General features: G+C 34.1%; 1 protein-coding gene across 1 annotated transcript in view; it reads left to right on the top strand.

The window, feature by feature from the left end:
* The window catches only part of MDGA2 (MAM domain containing glycosylphosphatidylinositol anchor 2), a 764,225-nt gene extending 745,901 nt beyond the window's left edge, over window positions 1–18,324 (top strand). Inside the window, exons 15-17 of the mRNA XM_081829766.1 lie at window positions 2,537–2,667; window positions 14,335–14,440; window positions 16,380–18,324. Coding sequence (XP_081685892.1) covers window positions 2,537–2,667; window positions 14,335–14,440; window positions 16,380–16,468 — 326 coding nt within the window. The 3' untranslated portion in view covers window positions 16,469–18,324. The remainder of the gene's footprint in view (window positions 1–2,536; window positions 2,668–14,334; window positions 14,441–16,379) is intronic.
* Window positions 18,325–18,533: the final 209 nt, after the last annotated feature.

The raw sequence follows: 18,533 nt of genomic DNA on the forward strand, positions 1-18,533 counted from the left end.
GGGAGGATGGGTTAGCCTGGTGGTGGGTATTGAGGAGGGCACATTCTGCATGGAGCACTGGGTGTTATGCACAAACAATGAATCATGGAACACTTCATCTAAAACTAATGATGTAATGTATGGGGATTAACATAAGAATAAAAAAATAATAAATTAAAAAAAAAAGAAGTTCAGCAAACTCTACATCAAGATTATTTAGGCACATTATAATCAAACTACTGCAAACCAAAGATAAGGGAAAATTCTCAAAAGCAGCCTGAGGGAGAAAGAAAAACATATACAAGGGAATAAAGATAAAATGATGGCTGACTTCACATTAGAAACCATGCTATAGAGAAGAAAATAGAACAACTTTAAAGTGCTTGGGGGAAAAACTGGCAGAATTTTAGATCTCACAAAAACATGAGAGTGAAATGAAAGTTTTATATAAACAAATCTGAGAAACTTTGTCTCCAGCAGATCACCACTACAAAAAGTACTAAAGGATGTGCTTAAGGCCAAAGGGAAATGGTGCTAGATTATAACTCAGACCAACAAGTAGAAATGAAGACCATCAGAAATGGTACATAAGTGGAAAATTTAAAAACTGTATGTTCTTATAATTTGTATAAAATACATCTGACTATTCACTGTAAGGTGAGGTTTACATTTTAGGCAAAGGTAAAAAAATACAATTACTATTAAAAATAGATAGAGGACAGGTAAATTAATTATACTGTTGTAAGATTATTACATGTGTGAAGTAAGATATAGAATGTAAAGTATCAGCTTTGAAATGAAAAGAGGGAGGTCATCCTAAAACATGTATGCTGTATGAATTGTGAGCATGAAGAATAAAATATTGACTATAATTAGACTGTGAAAAGTTATGAGTGCCTCTTGTTAGCCCTGGAACAACCACTAAAACACAATTAAAAAGGGAGATTTAAAAATCAGTACAAGAAATAAATTGAAACCTAAAAAAAAAAAAAAATCAAATGAAAAGAAAGAGGGGAAGGAACCACAAAGGAATGAAAAACAGAGGGACAAGTAGAGAACAAATAGGATGGTAGACTTAATTCCAAACATATCAAAAACTACAGTAACTATAAATGAACTAAATACTAAAATTAAAAAGATGAACACAGTAACATTGATGAATATAACAGAAATTATGCTGCGGAAAAGTAGCTGGACACAAAAAATATTTACTGCATAATTTCATTAATAGGAAATTCTAGAAAAGGCAAAAATCATCAGTTAGTCAAGAAAGTCTTATCAGTAGTTGCTTGGCACAGGAACAAGGGCTCAAGTGCTCTGAAGATTAACTGCAAAGGAAAGTGAGGAAGCTTTCTGGGAAGATGGAAATGTTCTGTATCTTGATTGCATAGTGCTTGCACTGCAGTATATATCAATTAAAAATTTATTGACCTGTATATTTAAAATGAGAGAATTTTATTGCATATAAGCTATACCTCAATAAAATTGTTTTTTTAAGTGAATCAAAATACTGATTGCTTAGTGATCAATATAGCCGACTTTGAAACTCTGTGCGTTCAAATTTTGCCTCTGATATTTACTTACTGTATGAACTGGGCAAATTACTTAACCACTCGAAGTTTTCTCTATAATAGTACTTCATAGGATTGCTGAGAAAATTAATTCCTTATCTGGAGTACGTGTTCAACATATATTAGTTGTATTAATATCATCAGCATCACTACTATTTTTACTATGTTCAGAACATGAAACTTTTGAGATATATCAAATCATGAGACAAACTTATTCTCATTTTATCTTCAAATAGTTCTTTTAGAAGAGAAATGAGACTTGGATAAAAAGTAAATTGAAAAAGAGATGCTAATTGGTAATATAAGACAAGGCATTTAAAGTCAGACTTTGCACAAACCACTCAATACACACACAGGCTATATTAGTTTCCTGTCAGTGTTGTAACAAGTTACCACAAGCTGTGTGGCTTAAAACAACACAAATGCATTATCTTACAGTTCTAGAAGACAAATCCAAAATGAGTATCATGGGGCTAAAAATCAAGATGTCAGCAGAGCTAGTTCCTTCTGAAGGCTCTAGGGGAGAACACATTCCTAGCTTCTAGAGGCTGCCTATATTTGGCTTGTGGCTTCTTTCTCCATCTTCAAAACCAGCCACATAGTATCTTCTTTTTCTTTCACATGACCTTCTTCTCTCCTGTATCAAATCTCCTGCCTCCATTTATAAAGATACATGAGGTTACGTTTAAGACCCACCAAAATAATCTAGAATAATCCGCCCCCATCTCAAGATCCTTAATTTGGTCACATCTGCAAAGCCGCTTTTATCATGTGAAATAACACAGATTCTAGGGATTAGGACACAATCGTCTTTGGAGGCCTGCCAAATGTCATAAAAGCAAGATTAGAAATGAGAGGGGAAGAAAGGAGGAGACACTAGTGTCCTGAGAAATTTTATTTTTAACAGTTTACAAGTGTTAGGTGAAGGAGAAACAAATGTGAAACAAAAACAAATATACAAAATAAAATGTCATTGTTATTTTTAGGTGTTCTAAATGTTTATCTGCGTTTGAAAGGGCAGACAACGATAGAGAATCCACTGTGGTCTTCAAGTGGGAATAAAGGACAGCGGTGGAATGAGGCTCATGTTAATATATATCCAATCACTTCATTCCAGGTAAGAAAAGAACAATCATTTCTGTGAAGAGACTGCAGCACATGAGCATAAAGTTAAAGGCAGACCTTGAGCAAACATAGGAATATGAAGGTTCAGAAATTCTGTGATATATATGAGCATCACAAAAACGACAGTATTAAGTTTTTCTTTAGTTCCAAAGCTGTTTTATAAAGAGAAAATGTCCCTTTTCTTTATTAATTCTTATCAAATAATATGTTTGAATAATAGTCTTTCAAAATCCAAATGATTTGCTAGGAGAAAATATAATCTATTTCTATAAAATCACATGTGTATATTTTGTTTCCTGAAGATAAATAACATAGGTTCTTATAATAATGGAAACTGGATAGTCAATTCTCAATTAATCTGTTCAAATTTTACTTGATGGAATTTTACATGCTTTAGCAAAATATGTCTCTTTGAGGTAATGTCATTTTAATAACTTATCACTTTGATGAGCAAAGAGAATTTTGAAGAAGCTATTTTTCTTTGTTTTGATATAGAAGAGTAAGGCTAAATTGAATTAAGAAAGCTGCAAATATATAACAGAAATTTTAATGACTATAAAAATAAAAATGGCCACTGTGGCTTGAGACAATATTTCATGAAACTATTTCAGTGGAGAAAATAATGTAGTTTTAGTGAAGTATGTGTATTTTATGTACTCAGGTTGGGTATTTTTTTTCTACCAGTGATTTCTTCAGTGTACTTCAAGATATATTTTTGCTTCCTATGTGAACTGCCTCACCGACACAAAATTATTAAGTCAAATATATATACACTAGGTACTTAAAAAATAGTTATATTACTGTTTTCTTTAGGATACTCCTATATTGCCATAGACATCAATTTAATAATTGAGCACTTTCAAGACAATCACTTATTATCATAGTAACAGTTCAATAAATATTTTTGAGCTACTCTTGTGTGCCAGAAACATTGTTAGGTTGAAGATCTAAAAATGATTGTCTACCTCATCTTGGTAGAAATATACATGTAAACACATCGCATACTGTAAAAATTGCAGTAATAGAGGTATGCACAAGGTTCTGTGATAACGCCCAACCAACTAGAAGAGTACGGAACAAAGACAAGAAAAACTTATTGTATGAGGTGAAACCTGAACCAAGGAGAGGGATTGCAAAGTAGAGAAAGAGCTAACATTAATATTGAAGCAGAGTTTAGAGTGAACAAAGACATCGACATCATATGCCATAGGATTTGCCTGAGAAACAGAAAAACTTTTATCTACAATTTGGTACATAAAGAGAAATCAGACTGGTGTGAACTAAGGTTAAGGAACATATGGTGCTTGGGTAACAGGGGGGTCACTGGAAGATTTTGCTCTGGGGATGATGCGGTACAGCGGTCATGTTGCTGGCTCAAAGAGGTAAACCTGGATTGGCAAACCAGTTAGGGCTCGTAAAGTTCACATAAAAGATGTTGAAGGGACAAACTAGGGAAGTGGTATAAAGAAAAAAGGATGATTTCAAGATATACTTAGGTGTGAAAGCTAGCAGAACATTTTTTTTTTTTTTTATGTTGGGAATTTGGGAAGCATCCATAAATGACTAACAAGTTTCTAACTAGGGAGTCTTGGGTAATGCTTGTGCTACACATTACCTTAAATAACAAAAAGAGGAAAAGAGACAAGTTTCAGGGATGAATATGGTTACTTCTATTTTGGACATGTTAATAAAATGCCTATGGAGTATCCTTTTTAAAACGTGCAGGTTGTTGTATATGTTGATCTGAAACTTTGGGGACATGCACATTCATGAGTCATCAGATTGTATGTCCTACCTAGAAATGTGGGAGTGGTTGATATTTCCAAGGGAAAGTGTACATATGTGAACAGTGATTAAATGATGGAATCATGCAGAACACTAACCAATAATATGAACTGTGGGAAAAGAGCTCAATCCTAAGTAGTATTTTTTAATATGTTTTAGAGTTAAAAGGAAGGAGATTCAGGAAAGTTTGGTGCCCACAGAATTTAAAGACAGTGATACTCAAATAGGAAAGCAAGTTGAGTCCAGTGGGCTGGTCATTACAGAGAACGTCCACTCTTGAGAAATTTGCATAAGGTAGTAAAGAAATTAGGAAAATCAGCATCTGAACTAAAATTATTCACTACACCTCACCTGGGTGGCTCAGTAGGTTAAGCATCTGCCTTCAGTTCAGGTCATGATCCCAGAGTCCTGGGATCGAGCCCCAGCTCGCGCTCCCCATTCAGCCGTGAGTCTACTCCCTCTGCTCCTCTCCCACTGCTCATGCTCTTTCTCTCTCTCTCGCACTCTCTCAAATAAATAAATAAAATCTTTAAAAAATTATTCACTACTCAGAATTAATAGAATGACCTACAAGCAGATATTAAATTGTTATATTTATGCAAATAGTTTTTATTCTATAATTTTTCACATTAGAAAATATATGAATTTTGTTTTATTTTGTTTGTTTTGTCCTTGCAAGGGAATGTTTCTTCATTCAGGATGTCACAGCAGAGAGAATCCAGAAGGGAATGTGCCCCTAGATATAAGCAATGAGGGGGTTTCATAGAGGAAAGAAATGAGATGCACAGAGGGTCAGCTCCAAGTTTGAGATTGCAATCTTATAGAAAGGAATTGCTTTTCTTTGTGATTTGGCCCATCTTACTCCATTGTGTCTTGTTACCAAAATTGTTGATTTAAAGAAGGGATTTCGGGACATGAATTAGTCTTTTACTACCAGGAAGGATGTGGTCAGTGTAAATTCAGAGTAAAACATATTTACAACTACAAATGACAACAAATTTTCTGTAGCCTCAGAGACTTACATATTAAATTCACAAAAAAAGAGATTTATAAGAATGTTTAAAGCAGATGTTCAATGGTGTTTAAATGAATAAAGCTTTTTTCACAACAGTCCAGACCTTGGAGAACTCTCTTCACTATATCTTCCCCTCATTCCAACTGAGAAATCAGACTGGGTTTGCATAGTTGGTGCTCAAAGCAGTTATCATTTCTAGTGCTTTTTGTTCCTTTTTGTATATGCATATTTCCATCTGGTATCAATTTTATTTTGCCTGAAGGACTTCTTTTAACATTTATTGTAGTGTGGGTCTGCTAAACATGAATTCTTTTCACCTTTTGTACTTCTGAAAAAGTCTATTTCACCTTCATTTTTTGAAAGCTATTTCCTCCAAGTGTAGTATTCTAGTTTTTCCTTTAGGAACTTTAAAGATGTTTGCTGTCCTTTTGTTTGCATTGTTTCTAAGGATAAATCTGCTGAAACTCCTATTTATCCTTCTATATGTAATGTGAACTGTTGCTTTTAAGATTTTCTCTTTGTCACTGGTTTCGAGCAATTTAATTGTGACATGCTTTTATGTCGTTTTCTTCATTTTTCATGTGCTTGTGGTTCATTGATCTTGGATCTGTGAGTTTATAGTTTCTATAAAATTTAAGCATTGTCTGGCTAATGTTTCTTCAAATATTTTCATTTCTCCTCCTCTCCTTTAAAGATTCCAGTCCACCACCTTATGTATGTATATAAGACTCCTTATTTATGTGCATATATATAAGGTGTTACACAGCTTTTTTAGAGTTTTTTATTTATTTTTATTTGTGTTTCATTTTGTAATAGTTTCTATTCTGTCTTCACATTCACTAATCATTTCTTCCGCAATGTCTAATCTGCCTTCAGTCATATTCAGTGTAATTTGTATCTCAACCATTGTACTTTTCATCTCTGTAAATTCAACTTGAGTCTTTAAAAAATATTTTCCACATCTCTAGTTAATGTTTTGAATATATGAAACCCAGTTATAATAGGTGTTTTAATGTCATTGTCTGCTAAGGCTAACATCTATGTCAGTTCTTGGTTGGTTTTGACTGATTTTTTTCTCCTCATTACACGTCATTTTTCTGCTTCTCTCTATGTCTGGTAATCTGATTGGGTGTCAGACATTTGGAATTTTACTTTGATAGCTAAAATTCTTAGACAAATACAAAATTTGTTGGATATTTTTATATTTCTATAAATATTCTTGAGCTTGTTTGGGATGTAGTTCTTTGGAGAGAGTTTAACCATTTTTTGGTCTTGCTTTTAAGCTTAACGGAGAGACCAAAGCAGTGTTTCATATAGGGCTAATTATTTCTCACTTCCAAGGCAAGAGTTTTCTGAGTACTCTGTCCAATGCTCCATGAATTATGAGGTTTTCCAAGTCTTGTGTGATCTGGGTACTGTGACCTTCAGTTCATCTCTCTGGTTCTTTCCCAATTCTTGTGCAGTAACTACTGTACATTCATGTCCTGATTAGTGCATTGCTAAATACACTAGGGAGACTCTGCAGATCTCTGCAACTCTGTCCTCACTTGTATTCTACACTGCACACTCTAGCTGCTTTGGAGTCCTTAAACTCTACTCCACTCCATCTCCTCAACTGAGATTTTCTACCAGGCTCTATCTTTCTTCTGCTTGCACCATAGTCTATCAGTTCTGTATAGGGCAGTCATAGGATTCACTTTGTCTGATTCTTATCACTCATTAATCATTGTTCTTCATTACCTGATGTTTATTGTTTCATATATTTTGTCCAGTTATTTGTTGTTTCAGATGGGAGAATAGATCTGCTTCCTGTTCAATCTTGGCTGGAAGCAAATCGAAGAGTAGCAGTTTTGTGTTTGTTTTTTAAAGAGTAGCAGTTTTTAATGAAGCATTGCTAAGCTATTTAAATTACCAGTCAAAAATAAGATAAATAAAATCATATTTTTACTTTGGATTTCTACGTTCTTTTATTCTTTGACATATTTCTAGGTCTGTTGGCTAAAGACTCTATTATTCGTAAGTCTTGATTTTTGAAGGAAACATGAAGCACAACTACATCAGCCTATCCCATATTTTGCTTTTATTTTGTTTTGGTTTTGAGATTTTTGTTGTTTTGAACTTTTTTCTGACAAAGCATTTTTTACTCAAAAATCATTTGTAAACTGTCGAGTTTTTCAAAAATACTTGCTTTGGTATGTGATGCCTACAAGGAAAGCATAGTAAAAACTGTACAGAATATATTAGCATATAAATTAGGTTCTGAGAAGTTTTATTATTACTCAAATGTAGCTTTGTGGCATTGTAGAATGTCTTTAATTCAAGTGGAAAGGATATCTCCTACCTCTTGGAATTTTAAATGAGATATAAGTGATTTTGAGCCTCTGCTGGACCGACATTTAGGTTGTTTTATTTGTTTGGAGTTGCATGCATTTAAATTATTTTGATTTATAAACCCTTTAAAACACAACCACTTGCAAAGTCCTTTGTTTGAGTGTGTCCAATTAGTTTGCTTAGCTGAAAATAAAATTGGGTAGTACTTCTCAGGGTAAATAGAAGTTTTATCCTACTGAAATTCCCTTTGGGTCTCTTTGTCAAGAATTAATTTAGCATGATCAGTGCCTGTGATGAAAATATATTTTGCGGGATTTGGAAGGATTACAGCAAAATTTCCAAAAAAGTAAAATTGATATAGTGTTATCTTAGAATGTCACTTATGATTTATATCTTACACCAAGAAAAATATTTAACCATACTTTTTAACTTTTCTTTTCTTTTTTTTAAAGATTTTATTTATTTATTTGAGAGAGAGCATGAGTTGTGGGCAGAGGCAGAGGGAGAGGGTGAGGGAGAAGCAGACTCCCCTTTGAGCAGGGAGCGTGATGCGGGGCTTGATCCCAGGACCCTGGGACCATGACCTGAGCCAAAGGTAGACACTTAAACGACTGAACCACCCAGGCGCCCCGCTTTATTTCTTTTTGTAGTATACTCCAAATGCTTTCCAGGGGGAAAATATAGAGACATTCTGAGACATAAAATACAGTGTTTGTGTTTTCTTTGTTATAGGTGAAAGGAATTCTGGAAATCTTCTACACTTAGGTCCTCATTTAAAGATTTCAAAATGATTTTGAAATGGTTTATCTTAAATCACATAAATCCTGAACATTAAATAGGGATTGGAAAGATTTTAGTTCTCTTATTACATCATGCTGCCCTCATGCTTATCTCTCTAATAATAATCTGGAATATATTGTCCTCCTTACTAGATATCACATGATCATGTAGATATATATCTGGCATTCTAAGCCAAATTCCAAGGCCATTATATAGACATGGCAGTGGCTCCTGAAGTAGCCATTGGAAACATTTTCCAATGTTAATAGCTATTTTCAACCTTATTTGTATCCTGAGTTTTTTCCAAGTGAGGTACTCTGTCAGTTTTCAAACCGCATCATTAGACTTTGTGCTTGCCTTAGCAGTAATAATCAGAAGTGATATATCTCTTGTCTTGAAGAAAACATGCTGTGAACATTTGCAGAAGGCCTCATTAACATCGAAGTCACGTCATCGAAGTGCATTGTATTCTTTGACACCCCCGTCTACTTTTACTCATTAGTGTTGCATGGAGCTCTTCCTTCCTGAGAAATTATATTGGAACACAGGCTTTAATAGCATCATCTATAGCTCTATCTCTAAATTGACATCTATATCTATAAGCTTTAAAGCCCTATCATATGTATAAGAAATTGTCAATCAATGGATTAAACTAATTTTCTGTAGTGTCATTGTAATAACACAAGTGCACATACATTTTATTAACTTCCCATTTAAATATACCCACCAAGAGTTAATTTTCTGATCATGCTGTATTTCCTGCATATTAAGTTTGCTGAATTGCATGACCATGCTGTGAAAACATATACAATTTTAGATTTGTCATTTCAGTTAAGGGAAACCATTTTAAATAATACCAGTGTGATTGTGTGTAAAGAACAGGTTTTGCATAAATTGAGCCCCTCCCCCTTTTAGGAAATCTAAACTTTAACATTTTCTCCTCAAGTATCTAGATGCTATTAATTTCTTCTTCATGGCAATTAAACCAGATGCATTTCAGAAGTACTAAGGAGGAAAGGAACATAGTTTTATCACTTAATGTAACAGTAATCAGAATCATGATGGTATTTCATAAAAATATGACAAAATTTAACCTATTAAACTAGAGAGCATTTCTTTTCTAAGTGAATAAAATTCAGATTTTTTTTTCATTGCATACAGACTACAGCTTCCAAGTTGAGATACATCATAATGAACTGTTATAGTTTCTCCTTTTGATGACTGAGAAAAAGATGTTTGTCACCAAGAATTTATTTTTATAAACACTTGAAAGTTTGGCCAAGGTACACTGTTTAAATTGAATATGTATGCATTTTATTTCTATTATCTACTTCACAATCAAAAAAATATAAAGGAAAAAGTATCCCTCTAGGTCTTAGTCTAGAAGCCACTTATGAGAGTATTAGAATCTATAAAATACTGATATAATAATTCAAAGATATAGTTGGAGTTGGAGTTCAGAACATAAAAAGAACAATGCAATAAATATCTCTTTGTGAGAGTCAGTAGGAGTTAAAAAAAAATCTGTATCTTCGTAAGAGCAAAACTGCTATGGAAATTAAAAGGAAACAAACAAACATCCTACACAGGATCTTTTTTCTTCCTGTCCAAACAGGACCCTGAGGAGGACTACGATATTTCTCTGGCCTATTGGATTGGATTCCCTATCATCACAAAATTACAAATAAATATTAAAAACACTAATTACACAACTGCCTCAAGAGACTAATTGTCAGCAATTATTTTTATCATCCTACTAGTAACTACTATAATCCTGATTTATTTCCACACACGATATATAAAACATCTGCTATGCTTATACAGAAAGTAATTCAGTTGCTTTAACTCATTCAGGATCCACAAGGGATGAAGTATTTATATAAGTATATTTATATAAGTATTTATATAAGAGAACGTTCTAGATTTAGGCCGTCCTCTGGACACCTGAAAATTTGACTTCTGTTGATTTGTATTTTTGTTGTTCCGCCAGCTACACACTTAGAGTCAACATATTACAGGGAGGCAGCACTCACATTAAATTGCATCCATCAGTCTACTCTGACACTTACCGCAGGAGGCTCCCAGTCCCACCACAAAAGAAATGTGGCAGCATCCTTCACAACCTCTCTGCTTCAGGACTCTGTCTTTAGCACCGACCCAGGTCCGACCTTGGGTTTAAGCACAAGCCTATGTACCTGCACCGGGAGGCAGAAGGAAGGGAGGATAAAGGAAGTTAATGGGAAAAGTAGAAGTAATTAATACTTTAAAGTCAGTGAAAGAAATTCTGAAGTGCTTTGAGCAATGACAGCATCATTCCAGGACAAGCAGCTTCGAAAAGTTCAGAAATGATACCCGCAAACACTGAATCATGGAACACTACATCAAAAACTAATGATGTAACGTATGGTGCTTAACATAACATAATAAAATAAAATTTAAAAAAAGAAATGATTCTGAGGATTTATACATTTTATTTTTTTATTATGTTATGTTAATCACCATACGTTACATCATTAGTTTTTGATGTAGTGTTCCATGATTCATTGAGGATTTATACATTTTAGTTTTCTTTTTTAAAATAGTCCCAACTTTTTTATATTGATACCTACCTCCAGGTGACTAGAACTTGCTAAGTGAGAATAATTGTGTGCTTTAAATAAAAAAAAAAATACTTGGATGGATAATTTTATCACCTATTCACCTCTACATACCTCAGATGGAAAATCCATGTACTCCTAAACCTATTTCTCCAGCATCCTTCCCTATGAAAAGATTATGACTTCAGCTTCATCTGTTTGAATTTCAAGTGTAAGCAGGTGCAGAACATTCTAATCTACCCTTATCAGTCTTCTCACCAACACCTCACTTTCCACACAAAGTCCCCTTCTTTGCCGTGGCTGCATTGCACACCCCTTACTGCAGTCTACAAGCAAGGCTTACAACCTTTCCCTTCCCACACCATCTTTTAAAATTAAAACTCTTGGTGACTGAGGAGGTTTTCTCTTTACGAAACCAAATTTTCCTAATACATTCCTATTCCTGCTTCAGTCCAGAATTAAAACCTGACTGGGAGGCAGAAATCTATACTTTATTCCATTTGATCCTTTATAATACCCACAAAAAATAAAGAACTGAGATGACAGCACTCCACTTTTATTCAACTAAGTATTAGCCATGGGGCCAAAGTGGAGCATGTTGGATTTTATGGAATAAGACTCATGTCATCATGAATCCGTGAGTTCTGACTTTCTCCAAGATAACACTCCATTCATGTTGTTATCTTCAGGAGAGAAGACTCAGCATCACATGACTGAAACTAAGAAGGGGGTGGGAATAACCATTGATTTACTCTAACACTGATTCTCCATCAGGTAAGCAGCACATATCAAAACAAGAAAAAATACCCAATGACTTAAAAAACCCATGGTTAGGAAAAAGGCAATAGTGCTGATAGGGGCAATTTATGATGACCTTAAAGAGCCATGTGTTCTTAAAAAGTGTGTATATTAATGTTTTAAAATGAATTCATCTTGGGACACCTGGGTGGCTCAGTTGGTAAGTGTCTGACTTGATCTCAGCTCAGGTCTCAATCTCAGGGTCATGAGTTTGAGCCCCCGTGTTGGACTCCCCGTTGGGCAAGGAGCCTACTTAAAAATAATAAAATAAAAAAATAAAATGCATTCATCTCAGCCTTGTTCAGAATAGCCAAAAACAGTTTTAATGTCTAACAATATCAATAGGGCACTGGTTAAATAAATTATGTGATATCCTTAATGTGGAATATTCCACAGTCATTAAAATGACTTCCGCTTTTCTGATTTCAGTGCTCTTGGATTTTTATACCATTGATTTGGGGCTTTTTAATTCTCACTTTGAGGACCTTGTGATTTAAAAAGTCCTCTGAGGATTTTTTAGCCACTTTCCAGATAACTTTCAAAATACCACCTTAAGTTAAATGCAAGTCATTATTTCCAGGCAGCCAAAGTAGTGTTTCACTGCTGATTCTGTCTGAGGACCGAGAATCCATATACCACCAACTTGATTCTATACCATATTTTAATTCTGGTCTGCCATTTTGTTTTGGCTTCAGTGATACATGACATTTTGGATGTTTTTCAAAGAAATAGCTTTGGACAATCTTTATTAACTTATTTATCTCAACATAGATAAGCAGGAAACCCTTTCAACACAAGTTAAATATAATAATAAAAATTTCTCCAAACCTTTTTCTCCTATCAAATCATGAAAATTATTCTTACTTGTATGAACTATATTCATGTGGAGAAAAGGGACTCAATACAAAAGCTTATAACTAATGCTTCTGCTTATCACTTAGAGATTCCAATTGATAAAATTATGATAGTAAAACAGATAACAACAGATCAACTTCTCAAAGGTAGCCTAAGTTTTCTGAAAATCATCACAAAATTGCCTTTAAAAATGAGCCATATCAAGATACTTTCAAAGACAAAAAACAAAACCAAAAATTTTGGCATTGATAAAAATACTTTCCCTCTAATTTGTTGCAATGAAATAAGGCTAGAAATTGTATAAAAATGCACACATTAGCTTGATGTGGAAACACTTCTTCATTAAGCATATTTTTCCTTGGAAAGACCAAACTAGATATTTCATTTTGGCATGTAGAAATGTTTGTGAATATAATCACTAAAGGCATAGGGTGCCTTTTCATATTAAAAGGATTAAAAGGTTTTGCTAGAAACAATTGTGGGGTTATAGAGAAAATTTTAAAACAGCCTTATTTCTGTAAAAATGAAATAATAAAAATGCTAATTGTCCTTATATTGTCATTGTACTCAGAACTTAGTAATAAAAGGAGACTGATTTCATTCATCTGTTCTTTCAACTTCCATGTATTAAACCTCAGTGTTAATCACTGTTGAAATTCAAAGGTCTGCCATTAAACACTCAACATAAGTAAACCCATAAGTATCTTCCGGTTTTTAAAAATAGAATGTCAAAAGTGAAATCATGGAGGTATATCATAACGTATGGGAATATGAGAAACTTATTCACATTTTTGCAAGAGAGAAAGTAAATTTCATAGAGATGGTAATCCCTCATTCTGGACTTCAATAAACATGATGTAGTTATAAAGAACACAGAACTGATTCATTCCAGAAAATATTTCTAGAAAACCAGTGTTACATATTTGGATAAAATTGGAGGGCATCTATTCAAGAGAAGTACTGTTTAAATAAAAATTTTCCCTTACCCCTGAAAATAGAAAGTGCAAGGGTTTGTAGTAGTAGTAGTTTTTATCGTATTAATCAGTTTAGTTTTATATTAAAATCAACACAGAGCTTTTGATGTGAAAAACTAATAGTAAGCAAGGAAGATCCTGTTACTGGTTTTAAGAACATTTATGTTTTTTTGTAAGTAACAATTTTGAAGACTGTTGATAATAGATGTCAGAACTGCTGTCAATTTTGGGTTTGGTGTCTCAATTTCTCAATGAGAATCCATCTACAGGGGCGCCTGGGTGGCTCAGTCGTTAAGCGTCTGCCTTCGGCTCAGGTCATGATCCCAGGGTCCTGGGATCGAGCCCCGCATCGGGCTCCCTGCTCCACGGGAAGCCTGTTCTCCCTCTCCCTCTGCCCCTGCTTGTGTTCCCTCTCTCACTGTGTCTCTCTCTGTCAAATAAATAAAATCTTAAAAAAAAAAAAAAAAAGAATCCATCTACAAATCAAAGGTCTACATTTAGGTTTGTTTCATTCATATTTGTAGCTCATTTTTGAAGGTATTCGAGGTCCTGGCATAGAAGGTGACATTGCCATTGATGATGTATCGATTGCAGAAGGAGAATGTGCAAAACAAGACCTAACAACTAAGAGTAAGTGTCTATTCTTGGATTGATTTGATGTGATGTTAAAGTAACATAAAAACTATTAAACCAAAATGGTCTAATTTTTTAAACTCAGTTATTTTTAGTTTGTGGTTATATAAAGGGGTATTGATCAAGCTAAATTTACACAAAAAACTCATCAATTATTTAGTACATATAAAAGGAACATGAAAATCCATTTTGTTAAGTCTAGAGCAAATGAGAGTCTTTGTTGACTGAGTATATTTAGTGAGAAATTATATTAGTCTAGATGTTGAAAGTTAAATTTCTGCAACTACCTAGTGATTGCTCATAGGAACTGAGCTGACTCCATTTTTAAGCATTGTAAAAAGACAAAAACTAAGATTGTGTATAACAATGAGCCACTTTGCTCATAGTTTTCACCTTCTTGTCATTATACTTAGCATTTCAAGTAACAAATTTAGTAAAAATTTCTCCCTGTGTCTGGCTAATTTTGCTTTAAAAAAACCAGTAGCTGTATCGAAATGAAGTAGATTTGTCAAATGCACAGAAAAGCATGCATTCTCCTTAGAGGAGGAGAATGGGATTTCTTTCGAATTTCCTAACATAAATCAGTCACAGTAACATTCTAGTAACTGAAGGTAGTTACCATCTTACATAGAAATCTTACATTTAGATAATTTGATCACTGAAAACTATTACAAATTAAATTAAAAAAATTGAATTAAACTTTCCAAATGAGGAAAGCAAGAGAGAACATTCTCCCTCATGGAGAAAACAGAAGTGGTGAAAGAGTAGCAACAGGGAAATGATGATGAAAACCCCAAAGGACTTTATTGTTACATAATAGAACACTTTCAAAATCGGGTTTCTTCTCTTCTAAAGTCAGAGAAATGTGTGGCTGTTTTAAATAAGATATATCTGTACATATTGGAGGTATTTTTATTCAGCCTCTGTAAATCAGAGGAAACAGCCCTTTTGAACAAAAACATTTTCTTTGGTATGAGAAAGTATTCTGTTACATCTGTATCTATTTAACTAGCATTTACTAAGCTCATTTTGACCGTGTTTGGTGAATAGTAAATTAACGTTAATTTCTAAGTACAAACTAGCTTGGCAGCCAAAAGCCTCCTCCTAACTGCTCAGGTTCCCAACCCTTCTCAGGCAGTAAGTGGTACTATGGCCCATACTATCAAAAGCTGAGGTTGTCTGTTGTCTCCAAAACCCAGCTCTCTCCTAGGTGAGAGCCATTTTGTAACTTACGCCAGGTGAATGAATTACCCAGCTTGCCCATGTTAGCCCTTCTGGACAAGGCATACATTCTAGGTATCACTTGGACATGAAGCTCTACTTGAAACACCAATTATGGTAGGAATCTTAAGGCAGAATAGTGGGACAGATTTTTTAGTTAAAATGGACTTCATAATGCTTCTAAAACTCACACTGAATAGATAATTATTTATTCAGTGTATAGATACTGGACTGATCTAAGCACTGTTTGCGGTAGCTGATTTTCTACCCATTACAATCCCTTCTTAGTTTTCATAAAAAGTAGTTTTTCTCTCACCCTTTAATCTTAATCATTTCTGGAAGCTTTGGGAAAAAACTGACCTCTTAGGATTAACAAGAATTTTCTGTGGGTACATACTTCCATGTGGCTAGTAGAACTCTGAGGTTGAACTCAGCCACAAACTCACACAAATACCTTCCAGACAAGTTTTCATAGCATATCATATCAACTTAAAATATTTCTATTTTTCTAACCACACATTTAAGTTATTTTCCTTTTCACATGTCTTAGAAATAGACTGATAATTAAAACAAACCAAAAAAAAAAGTATTTTCCAAAAATGTTTTCCATATACTCTATTGTTTTATTAGTTCACCAAAGTTGTATTGGTAGCTACACGGAATATTTATTCTCTTTTTTTGTTTGTTTCTTGGCATTTATTTTCCTTGTCTTTAGATTCTGTTGATGGTGCTGTTGGAATTTTAGTACATCTATGGCTTTTTCCGGTCATCGTACTCATCTCTATCTTAAGTCCTCGAAGGTGACCTTATCCTGGCAGAGGCTATAAAAGATTCACCAGGCACCGGCATGAAGAAAGAGTCTTTGTAAATGGACATTGAAAAACAAACTACCAAAGATTCCTCCACTGACTACTGACTCAAAAATAAAATAATAAAAATGAATTTTTTAAAGCACTGGGGATAAAAAGACATCATGGAAGTATAACTTATTCCAAACTAAATGTAAAAGATAATCTTGACCTGAGTAGAGAAGAGACCTTCAGGTGCTTTTGTGGCTAAAAAGATTTCAGCATCATCTGGTCATCTGGTTGAACTCTGGAAAAAAAAAAAAAAAAAGCTATAGAAATCCTTGTCAAAGCACAAAGTCATGGCTGGTTTTGTTTCAAATGAATAGTTTGCTTGTTACCATGGAAACCTAATGGCCTGCCAACAAAAACCTCACTGTAAACAGGGTACGTGAAGAGCTGGCATTTATTTTCCTTTCAAGAAGGTTTTACGTAGAGAATTAAATAAATGTAGGCCCATTTACCTTTGGTTGTTACCCTTCCTTGAAAATAACCCGAACTCAGAATTATTTAAAGCATTCATGCTCCTCCCCACCTGTCCCCATCCCACCTTTATTGTTATTATTTTTTTTCCTCCCATGGCTAAACTAGATAACTGTATGCTGTCTCTTTTTGCATGCATTACTATCCAGGATGGTAAACCTGGGCTTACATATTACACAGGCTTATCGGAGTTTGCTTGCGGCCACTTGAACACCCAAACTAAGTCATCTGTTCCAATGAAGAAACCAAACCACCATCTTTTATAAATTGCCATGGAAACCAAGTGCCTTCAATGAAACAAGCCTGAATAATTTTCAACTCAGAAGCTTGCACTGCTAAGAGTGGTTTGTGTAAAACTATTTTATAAACAAACTACAGAGCCTAAGTGTGCAAATTACAGGCAAGACAACAAAAGCCGCTTCTGAAGAAGAAAGGACCGGAGCTGCTGAGTAAGCCCATGCAGACGAGCTATTTGTTGTTTGACCTCCTAGACAGCCATGGCCTTTCGGCTTATTGTCCATTAGAAAATAACTTCCATTGAGACCAGATATGGGAGCAACACTTTTTTCTTCCAGGTTATTAAATGGGTCAACCAGAGCAAAAGGTTGTTAAGATAATACTTAGCGCAGAAGGTGGTAAAACACAAGAGTGATTTTTTTTACTCTAACCTCCATTTGAAATGAAATTGGCCCTAGCTTTAGAGGGAGCAAGAAAATGTTTGTGACTGCAGTGCATACAAACTCTACAGCGGAACTGGGCCTGAAAAATCTGGCTTTATTCTAAACACTGAGGGTAATATGCCTCTGCCCTTTAGTCAGACTCTGTGCAAATTGTGAAATATTATTTTATTATTTTACCAAGATTAAAAACACTTTTACAAAAAAACAAAAACCTGTAAAAATGATTTTGAGCTACCTGAGGACAAATCATACCTTTAACCAGCCAGTTTTCCAGTGCATTGTAAATTTCACTTAAACCTGTTGGTTATGAAAATTTGAAGATCTTTTTCCTTAAATTATCTCAGCTTTTAACTTCATTTAAAAAGACTTTTGTCTAAAGAAGAATATTATTATTATTATATGTTCTTTCAGTACCCCAGGATTAAAAAAAAAACTGATTATGCAAGTAATTGGGATATAAGTATTAAATTATAACATTTGCAAATATTAATATAAAAAGCACAACAAAATGTAGTGGAAAATGACAAAGCTTGATTTTTAAAAGAAAAAAAATTCTGTAGAAATGTTTGTGCAAATTCAGTAATTCAACTTAAAAGATAATTTTACAGCTATGTTCAATAAAGCCTCTTTCCAGGTAAGGTATGCAAAGCGGTATGTGTGTTTGTTGAGCAATGTTTACTTGTCACCAAAATGAGACTAGTTATACAATTTATCGGTTATGTTACCATGGGATAAATCTTCAGGGCTTCATACACCTTAATGTCTGCAGGAAAGAATTTAATAGGAACTCCTGAAGCACTCTTCCATATTTTTCATACATGTAAAAAAAAAAAAAAACACGTCAAACCTGTGAAAGTAAAA

This window comes from Leptonychotes weddellii, chromosome 9 (assembly GCF_054177405.1).
Source record: "Leptonychotes weddellii isolate Sample4059 chromosome 9, ASM5417740v2, whole genome shotgun sequence".
Taxonomy (NCBI): Eukaryota; Metazoa; Chordata; class Mammalia; order Carnivora; family Phocidae; genus Leptonychotes; species Leptonychotes weddellii.